The sequence below is a fragment of the Cornus florida genome, unplaced genomic scaffold (assembly GCF_030987335.1).
Source record: "Cornus florida cultivar Cherokee Brave unplaced genomic scaffold, ASM3098733v1 CherokeeBrave_3.0.0_Hap2_Chr05, whole genome shotgun sequence".
Classification (NCBI taxonomy): domain Eukaryota; kingdom Viridiplantae; phylum Streptophyta; class Magnoliopsida; order Cornales; family Cornaceae; genus Cornus; species Cornus florida.
In genome coordinates, this window is record NW_026775575.1 from 66,494,567 (window position 1) to 66,505,156 (window position 10,590).

General features: G+C 38.7%; 1 protein-coding gene across 3 annotated transcripts; it reads left to right on the forward strand.

Moving 5' to 3' along the window:
- The first annotated feature begins 688 nt into the window (after window positions 1-688).
- Window positions 689-10,559, forward strand: LOC132306698 (leucine-rich repeat extensin-like protein 5). 3 transcript variants are annotated; one of them, XM_059804207.1, is made up of 4 exons: window positions 689-1,128; window positions 1,230-1,621; window positions 8,445-8,531; window positions 8,640-10,559. In XM_059804207.1, exons 2-4 carry the CDS (start codon window positions 1,328-1,330, stop codon window positions 10,185-10,187), a joined length of 1,929 nt encoding a protein of 642 aa, XP_059660190.1. In that variant the 5' UTR covers window positions 689-1,128; window positions 1,230-1,327; the 3' UTR covers window positions 10,188-10,559. The 3 variants fall into 3 exon arrangements, with proteins under 3 accessions (XP_059660190.1, XP_059660191.1, XP_059660192.1); XM_059804208.1 differs by having other exon boundaries at window positions 689-1,621; XM_059804209.1 differs by lacking the exons at window positions 689-1,128; window positions 1,230-1,621 and adding an exon at window positions 8,240-8,346.
- The last annotated feature ends 31 nt before the right edge of the window (window positions 10,560-10,590 follow it).

Sequence of the window (10,590 nt, forward strand, 5' to 3'; positions counted from 1 at the left end):
TACCCTTTCTCATTTCCTCCAAGCCTCTATTTATAGGTTTCTTGGGTTGATAGGATGATGACACGTGTCATCTCCTGATAAGGATAAAATTATAACTGCCCGGGCCGGTTATATTATGATAATTATTCTTAAAAATAATTATTCCAAATATATTTTATTAGGAATAATTATCTTTTTATTTAACCATCTGGGTTGGGCTAATTAAATAATTTAAGTGAACCAAACTTAGGTCAATTAAATAACTTAATTAAACATTAGGCCCATATTTAATGGGTCTATTTGTCAACACCAAAGCCCACTAAAATTTTAGTATCTACACTTGCCTTATTTGGTCTTGAGCTTCCGCACTTCCTTTAAGTCTCGAGCTTCTATACAGGGGGAGCTCGAGATGAACAGTTAAGTTTGAAGCTTCCTTTGCAAAGGAAAGCTTCAGATAAGATGGCGAAATCAACCAGAAAAGAAAGGAAAGATAAATGGAAAATGAGACTTGGTTTGGTTAGACGGAATCAACTAGAAAAGAAAGAAAATAGAAGGTTTTTATTACATAATATTGCATACTCAATGATTTATACTTTTTTCACTTTTCATCCGGGTGCAACGGAAAAGAACTTTGTAACAACAAACCAGCACAATGCCCATTCCGTGTCCTGTGCTTACGAAGAGGCCCAATCACCCAAACGGCCCATTATTCCCACGAGCTCGTGACCGTGCAACTCACTCACGAATCACGACTCACTGGTCACGTCACTCGCAGTTCGCCCAGAGAACTTTTCCCAATTTATGAGAAATCTACACAAACCCGATCGCGAGAAAAACTAGGGTTTTGCATTTCAGAATCATTCATCTCCTCTCTCTACACGTTTCTGGGTTTCCTTTTTCATTTTTCAGTCACTCACATCTCTCTCAACTTTCAATTGTATTCAATCGTTTCAAATACCCCAACTCTGATTTCTTTAGGTTATAATTCCTGTTTTTTTCCATATATAAACCGGTCGAACCCTAATTATTCTATAGAAACACTCTCTCTTTATGTATATGTATATGTGTATGTATATATTTGAGATTTTCGAGTCACTTTTGGAGGAAAAATTTGTCAGAACAATAAACCGTAGGGACGATTCGTTCTCAGTGAGTTATTGGAATTCATAAAGTGCTTTTTTTTTTTTATGTTTTTTTTCTCACACAAACGCTAAAATTCGTTTTCTTTGATTCTGGTTATTTATATTTAGTGAAAAATTCTGGGAAATTATTTATCAGAGCGAGATAGGATGTGAAAGAGTAGAAATTGCTTGAGAAGTTCATTGAATAGTTAAGTTGGGGATTTTGGATGGATCCGAAGCCTGTAGTGCTTGATATAAGCTCGGACGAAGAGGGTTGTGGTGGGGGCGGCGACGGCGGCGGCGACGACTATGATTGGATATCAGAGTTTCTTGAAGACGATGATGATGTGGTATTGGTGGGTGAGTTTATGGCGAACCCTAAACAGAGATTGAAGTCAACAGTTAAAGACTTGGATGATGACTGTGTGATTTTGGATGGTGACCCAGATAAGCCGGTTGCAATTGAGAATGATAAGGCGGGTGAGTCGGATGATTTGCTCATCGTTGGCGAGAAGGGGCAGGTATTAGAAGTTCTATTTTATTGTGGAATTATGATTCAATATATTTCACACTTTAGTGGTTTTTAATATCTGTGTTGATATTGGGCTCATGGTTTATCTCAAATAGAGGTTGTTTTATTGCAGTAAGTTCCACATGCAGTCATTATGCGTTAGTCCAATAATTTCAAGATTATACATCATGTTTATTTCTTTAAGTCTTCATTTTCTTTTCCTGGGGTGTTTTTCATTTATTGATGGAGATCCTGACATCATTGTCTAGATGTGAGGAAAAGAAGTTTGTAGTGTCCTGGGCTTCAAGATTATACATCATGTTTATTTCTTGAAGTCTTCATTTTCTTTTCCTGGCGTGTTTTTCATTTATTGATGGAGATCATGACATCATTGTCTAGATGTGAGGGAAAGAAGTTTGTAGTGTCCTGGGCTTCTATGATTATTATGTAAAAGGAAGATAATTTTTGAAGTTTTGCAACTGCTTCCCCTCCCCATAGTGGTTTTTTCTTGGTGGTGGGGATGGGGACAATCATACAAACTGAATGATGTTTAAACTACACACCATCTTGTAAACCTTGCTTTAAACTTTGATTACTAGTCAAATTAAAAGGAAAACTTACTGTCAGACTCTGTTTAACACTTTAACTATAAACATTGTCCGACATTAAGTTATGCTTAATTTTTTTTAGAAACGAGTCAAGTGCTCTTGTTATTTATTCTATTATGTTAGTTGTTGGTCACTTTGCTTGAATTAGTGGTTCAGCTATTTAGGGCCTGCGGTGGGGCATTGAAGTTCCATAGCATGAACTTCTAGTTTTTCAGTGGGACATTAATGCTTTATCTTACTTGCATACATTTTCTTTGCTTGCAGAAGTAATTTAGACAGGCAGTGGAGATTAATTTATATAGGATATAGGTAAGATAGGGTTTCATTTAGATCACGTAATAGATTTTGAATCCGGTAGTCTAGGAGTCCGATGATTATGTTGCGTGGTCATGGTTCTCTTCTCCTGTGACTTCCTATAGTAAGATCATTAAAATTTGTATTAAACTAGTTTAGGTGTTTTAGATCCCAACAGGAAACAGGAATCCCGGGGTTTCTGATCTACTTGGATGGATTTCCCTTTGGCTTGGTTTGATGGGACACACACTTTTTATAACTTGTAGAAGTTTTCTGCTCCATTATCAGGTTCTTATATCCGTCTCTTTGATTAGATATGCTAATTCATGCCTCTAATATCCGAAGTGATGGTTTTTTAATTAGGTAATGTTAGTTTGTGTTTATTTCATCATTTTCTTTTCATGGATCATACTTTTGACCGAATAGTTTCAAATTCTTTGGCTTCTAAGGATTTACTTATTTAAGCTTTAAATAATTGTTTTCTTTTTTGGTAAAAGATGATGTAACAAAAATGGGATGGCTATGACACGGAAATAAGGGTGGTAAAAGAAAAAATGGATGGAACTAAGATGTCTGTTGGATTACATGAAAATAATCAGCATAAAGACTTTCTAGAAAGGTTTAAAACAGTGGGAGAGATCTGTAGATATAAACAAAAGCATAGGGTCTAGCTTTCATGTTACGGTTGTTATTTATTATTATGCTGGTCTTCTTTTCTCTGCTACACTGGTGTAAGGATTTTCAACCAATTAATAAACGGACTGATGAACTTGTCTACTGGGCAGCTTTCCCCCATGGTTGGCAATGTTTTACCCTGCAATTTTTATTTTATTTTTTAATGTATCCTCTGTCCTTGTTTGTTCAAAAGCATTTGTTTTCACTAAACTCCATTTGCCTCCTCCTTCCCCCAACAAACAACACACATCCCCAAACTCCCACACCTGCACACCAGTGGGGAAAAAAGAAGATATTCTTACTAACACCAGCCATACTTGATCTAAGGTTGTAACTAATGTTGTGCTCACACGTTCATTATTTATCTTATCTCTTCTAGTGATTCATATAATCAAACTTAGCATTCTCATTTTTGTTACATGAATTCATTGTATTTGTGTCTTTTTCAGCACCCAACACTCCATACAATATGGCCGACTTAGTAACCGTTCTATAGATTTTTTTTTTTTTATAAATTTATTTGGTATTCACGTGTCACAAAAGATACCACTAGCTTGCCTCCATTTTGTCCACGGGGCTCCAATCCTAATTACTACATCACCATCTATCTCCACATCTTTTTGTAGTTGATCAAAGGTAACATAAATAGTTCTTTTGAGTAACTCTTAGGTCTTGAAGTGTAATATTTATATTGTCATCGTTTTCTAATATATCAAATTTACATGTCATATATTCTGTTTTAATTTTACTAATTCTTAGACCCCTTGATTTTAATGCCTTGCCAAGGCTTCCTTCAAAGCATCTATTAAAACTATGTCATCTGCAAATAACATACACCATGGGATGTTTTCTTGAATATCTTTCGTTATTTTGTCTAGTATTCTCGCAAATAGGTATGGACTCAACACCAATCCTTGGTGTAATCCCACCTTTATAAGAAAGTCACTAGTTGGGCATGTAGTTTTAGCCAGTCTTATATGGGAATGTTCCATGATTTACACTTTATTCCTAATTTCTGCTAGCGCTAGGGCTGAAATGAACCAAGTCAAGCCGAGCTTTCGTTTGTTCGGGCTCTGCTTGTTGTTTGTATACTTAGCTCGGACTTGGCTCGGGATCCTTATGAGTTTGAAATACTGAGCTTGGACTCGACTCGACATTATTTTGAAAAGTTTGGACTCAACTTGTTTAATAAAAAAAGTCATTTGGGTTCAATTTGAGCCCGCGTTCAAGATCGCTTTGGCTCGTTTGTGAACTCATACGGAGGCCTATGTTCATTAAACTATGCAAGTGTACACAAGCCTATGTTTATGAACGTGTTCATGAGCCGAGCCTAACAGTGTTCGGGATTGGCTTGTTTGCTAAATGAAAAGAAAAAATTTTGAGCTTTACTTCAGCTCGTTTATTTAATGACTGAACTTCAACCGATCTTTAAATGAGCTTATCCTGAGTTGTCAATGAACAACAAGGTTCATTTGCAGCCCTAGCTAGGTCTTGCAGTGATGTAGCTTCCTCTGAGGTTTTGGTCCAATGGGGCTTTTAAGAGTTTTCTTTTTATTTCAGCTAGTGATTAAAGATGATTTCTTAGTTTAGATATTTTTGAACGCAGTTTTCTCAGAAGAATAATACAGCATCCTAGCATATGTGGATATAGACCTAATACTGGCATTATTTACATTAAGTGGTTGCTGTTGCTTTAGACTAGGGGTGGCAAAAATCCCCAACCCGGTGGGGAACCTCCCCGCCCCCGCCCCATTTAAAGCGGGTTTGGAGAACCGTTTACTTAAATGGGGGTGGGGATGGGGGTTAAAAAAAATAAACCGGCCGGTTGCGGGGCGGGGGCGGGGGACTAAGATCCCCGCCCCATACCCGCCCCATAACCGCCCCGTTTAATATGTTAAATTACTAATTTATCCTGCCATATTAATATATTTACTAAACTAACCCTCACTATATATATATATATATATATTGGAAACCCTACCCTTCACTTTCATACATCATTCAATAGTAGCAGCCGTGATTACAGCCGTGTCTCTGAGCTCTCCCTCTTTGTGTGCAAATCGCTCTCCTTCAAATTCCAAAAACACACAAATCAAATCCACAACGATCACAACAATACATATACATAATACATACGTGTATCTATACATCAATCTTGATTCTTGATATATATAATTATAGGTATATAATTGGGTGTATATATGGTTGAATTGTACGGTTTTGGAGCGGCAAGGTTTGCGGCAAGAGGTGCAGATGAGATTGAGGACGGCTTCGGTGGATTCAGAGAAGTTAGAGTGAGCAGTGAGCTCGGCGTGTTCTTGAGCTTCTTCTACCGATTTCAGGAGGGTCCCACATTTGCTGCACTTCAGAGAGACGCGGCAGACGCCCGCCATTGTTTTTGTTTCTCTCTCTAGATCCAATCAGAGACGGAGACCCGTGTTGGATCGATGAATGCTTTCTTCTTCTGGGGTTTTTGAAATGATATGCAGATATGGGTTTTGAACTTTTGGTTCTTGCAGACAGATAGATAAAATGAAATATATGGGTTTTAACCTTCTGATTCTTGTAGATTTTGTAGTTTATGGGTTTTGACCTTCTGATTCTTGTAGATTTTGTAGTTTGCAATTGCAGAGAGAGAGAGAGAGAGGCAAGTTCAGAGTTGAGAACGAGAATAGAGATGGAGGCGACTGGGGAGGCTAACATGAGTTGCCCTAAAAATATAATCGGTTATGGGGCGGGGGATGGGGCGGGGGCGGGGCAAGTGGGGCGGGGTCTGGGGCAATTATGGGGATTAGAGGCAAAAAATTAACCGGTTATGGGGCAATTTTGGGGGTACCAAAATTAAACGGGGGCGGGGATGGGGAATGGGAAACCCACCCCAAACCGCCCCGTTGCCATCCCTACTTTAGACACAAATCCATATTGTTGTGCTTGTCAGTCTTGAGTAACTTTTGCATTAAGGCCCTTATCTTGTTAGTGGCGATATCAACTCTGTTCTAGTTTTATCCCGTGCAATGTGGAAACACACAAAGCTTTTGTGCATCTCAACAGTATTCTCTAGAACTATCTGAGTTGTGCTCCATCAATTTTTCATTACTGAGAGAATGAGTTGTAATCTTCATGGAACTGATATATAAGAACATACTTCAAAATTTTATTTATTTTTTTGAAATTAACTTCACCTAATAGAGTCTTATTTTTATTTTCAATTGAATTAGTCCTGCATCTTAATTCATGAAATTGTCAATTTGATTCTACATTTGAAGGTTAGTTGAAGTTGGATTGTGCTTTAGGATGGTTGGGGTTGGGGTCCAGGGTTGGTGGATTTGGAGATTATTGTTTGTTGAAGAGGCTTGACAGGAGGAGACTGCATTGAGGAATCCATGGTGGTATAGGTACTAGATGGTGTAAGTAAGCAGGAGAAGAGGAAATTCATTTGAGTATTAGTAGGGTCTAAGAAATGCTATTACTTTATAAAATTTATGATCTTAAAGATTACCTTTTTATTTCTATCTCTATTGGGAAGTGAAGCGAAATTGGAGTTTATAGAAAGTCCAACGGGTTTATAGGGAGGTGGTTTAAAGGAATTTCTCACTTAAACTTTTTTTCATCTATTTATTCTATTGATTTGTCAGTTTACTTTTTTTTATGCTCAGGATATGGTCTATCCCTTAATTCTCCATATTGGCGGAGTCTCATTGACTCATTGTTGGTCATGTCAACTGTAAAAAGGTGAAACTGCAAGGTTTTAGTTCTGTTTCCTGGCATGTTGGCTAGGTTCCTGTATATATTTTTTTCGATCCTGATTTCAATTGAATATACACTCTTTTAGTTTCCCTACTTAATTAGGGTATAGAAATGCATGATTACTGATTGTAATTGCACTGGTTCCACGGCAAATTAACATTCTACTTGGAACTACTTAATAGTTTGGATGGCTTGGGTGCATGCTGCTTCCATATATCGGCAATGAGATTTGGACTACTATCAATACTCTCTGTGCTTTATTCCTTAAGATCCTGCTTACAGGAATATGCGGATTGTTCAGGGATGGTATCCATATGATGGGTGCGCTGGTATCAGTTGCACTGTTTCATATAGTTATCTGCAAAGCACCATTGTGGTTGTGCTTTATACTGTTTTGTAATGGATGTTTTTTCACATGGCTGGGTTTGTTTCAGTGGCATGTCAAAGAGGCCTGCATAAAGGGGTTTATTTAACATGTGCAGCTGATGGCCAACCAAGAGGGTTAACATTTCAAGCCTTAAATAGGTGGCCTGTTGCTGAATTCTTCTTCTTGCTTTGAACATGACTTTTTCTTTTTCTTTTTCTTTTTCCATTGGGTGAAGGCATATGCACTGAAGCTTGTGACATGGGGACAGCTGCTGGCCAATAACATGGCCTTTTTTTGCCAGCCATGCAAGCTGTCATGGAAACCCTGTATCATGGAGCAAGTTTTCCGTGGCACAAGCTTTAACCGGTATTTTGCTAAATAATTAAGAAGTTTGGCTAAAAGTTACAACCTAGGGCTGCACAGAAAAATCATTGCAACGTGGCATTTATTCTCTATTTAAAAATTAATACGGATCCCTCCAGAATTTTATTTTCCTTTTTTGTTTTTCCTTTTTTGCGGGCGGAGGGGTAGGTGGCTCTCTCCCCTTACTAAATGTACATTTCTGACCTCCAACAGCCACTTCTTTGTTCTCTCTGTTTTTTCCTTTCTATATATATATTTGTTTTTGGTTGGAGGAGGAGGTGCTTTTCTTATCTGCAATTTGGTCATCCTGCAGTTCCTAAGTTTTGGTTTTTGCAATTTTATGTACTTTGTTGAGTTTTTATTTGAAATAAAGTAGTTTTGTTTCGTAGTTGCAAACGTGCAATTATAAATTTTTAGAAACTGCAGGAGGAAACTCAAATTGTTCGTATATGATTTTCTTTTTCCCTGATATACGCAGGAATGTGGGAATTTGACTGTATAATAAGTCCTAATTGTTAGAAAAATGTTAAATCACAAATCTGACTGTATATTCTCATTTACTTACAGAATGACTCAGCTAAAGTTTGATGACACTTACATGGCGAATGCCCAAAATAGCATATTGTTTAAAGTCTTGAATGCTGCACCATTCACTTCATGATATTAAACACCCATACCCTTGTTAGTTCATTCTTATTCGTTGTTTTTAATTGGAATCTCCTTATTTACTGTTTGGTTGGGGATTAAATGTCATTCTTCATTTTCTGTTTGGATTGCAGATTGCATGCAGAGATTACCCTCATCCTCGCCACCTCTGTGCTAAGTTTCCTTTTGCTTCCACTTCACATGAGAAGCACTGTGACCTGGTAAGATCACCCTTTTTGAATTTTGGCCTATGTGAGCAGTAGCACTTGCTTTTTTTAATCCATGGGAAACATTCTGCTGTTTTGATTTCTACCTTCTCTGAATTTCAGTGCCATTGTTATGTTTGTGACGCACATGCTCCATGTGTACATTGGGGCACTGGCACTTCCAGTATGGACCATTGTCATGCCACTGATAAAGAGGAGCTCTGGAAACTCAAGAGGAGAAGTTTGAAGAATGGTGACAGATCTCCTTTGCCAGTTTCTAAACTCCACAATACTTGCCAGTCAGTTGGACTACCCCAGATGAACCATTTTTCACCACCCCAGACGAACCACGTTTCACCACTTCCACTGCCTCTTCTGGCCCAGAATCAGGTTTCCACGTCAACCACTACTCGTTCTTGCTCTAGGTCAACCAATTTTAGCATTCCAAGTATTATCAATCAAGGCAGAAGCCAACAGTCTCGATATGTTTTGCCCAGAGGCAAATTTCAGCCACATTTGGTGTCCCAACAGTTGCATAGTACAAGTAATAATGTATTTCGAAAGGACAGAAGTCAGAGTGTTGGTAATTTGGCCCATAAATTATTTTCTACCAATTCGATGCCCAAAAGGATGGGACCTGTTAGGGTTCCCTTGACAACTAATAATTCTGGATATGGTTCATCCAACAGTAATTATGGATCTCAATACTCCGGAAACCCCTCTCCAGTGGCAACTTCAAATGATAAAGATCCCACTAGGTGGCAAGATTTCTATAGCGAGATGACTTCAGGATCAAACACATATTGGAGTTCCTCCCAGCATAACACTAGCAGCATCCTTGCAAATCCAGTGCCTTCTCGACCCCCAGTTTCCTCCCAGCCAAATATGAGTAGTATCTTTGTGAATTCAGTGCTGCCTCAACCCCCAGTTTCCTCCCAGCCAAATATGGATAACATCTTTGTGAATCCATTGCCTCGTCAACCTGATATATCCTCCCAACCCTGTATGGGCAACATTTTTGCAGATTCAGTGCCTCCTCAACCCCAAGTATCCTCCCAACCGAGCATGGACAACAACATTTTTGCAGATTCAGTGCCGCCTCAACCCCAAGTACCCTCCCAACCGAGAATGGATGACATTTTTGCAGATACAGTGCCTCTTCAACCCCAAGTATCCTCTGAACCGAGTATGGACAACATTTTTGCAGACTCATTGCCTTCTCAACCCCAAGTATCCTCCCAGCCAACTATGAAAACCATCTTTGCAAATTCAGCACAAGTGTCTCAACCCCAAGTATACAGTCAACCTATTCCTGATTCAAACGGTAACCTAGATGGATGCCAGCAAGGGAATCAAACTCAAAGTGATTTGGATTCGAGTTTTTACTCAAGTTGGGTTACCCCTACCAGCCACAGCAACCAACAGCCTCCAGTAGAGAATTCCCAACTTCCGAGTTCTGAAGCAATGTACAATCTGTCACTTGCCCCCGAGTTCGTTCCTAGTTTTACTGTAAGCCCAATTGCTGACCCATTAGACTTCCAACTCGACAGTTGGCTTCTGGAGAACCAATCTGTTTCTGGGGTTCCAGAGGTTTCTACCCTTCCTGGATTGAACATGCTCTCGTCTGGACCTGCGCATGCCATAGATACAGGTAACCTATTTGATTTTTGAACCTCTTGGAAATATTTAACATGTGTGTAGCAAGCAGCAATCCCTGTTCTTTTTACGTAGGAAAGAATAGGACAATTGTATAGATTTTGGAATATGCTACCATGAGAGTGAGCTCTCTCAGTTAGATGGTCTCTTTCTATCCTGTTACTGGAAGGGAGAGCTCATTGTGAGACGGTGAAAGTGATATGGTGGTAGCATTTCCTTGCTAAAGTATATGAGGTGCTACTGCACATGTTTTAAGGATGCTGTACAGTCTAGTGGCATTTCATGTAACTTATTATCGATGAATCGGAATGTTATTTTCTTTTGAATCATCATCCATTTTGAATACCTCTTATCCATTTATTGAAATTCTATCGATTTTTTCTCCTAGTTGCTGGTTTGGTTTTCAAGAATATGGAGG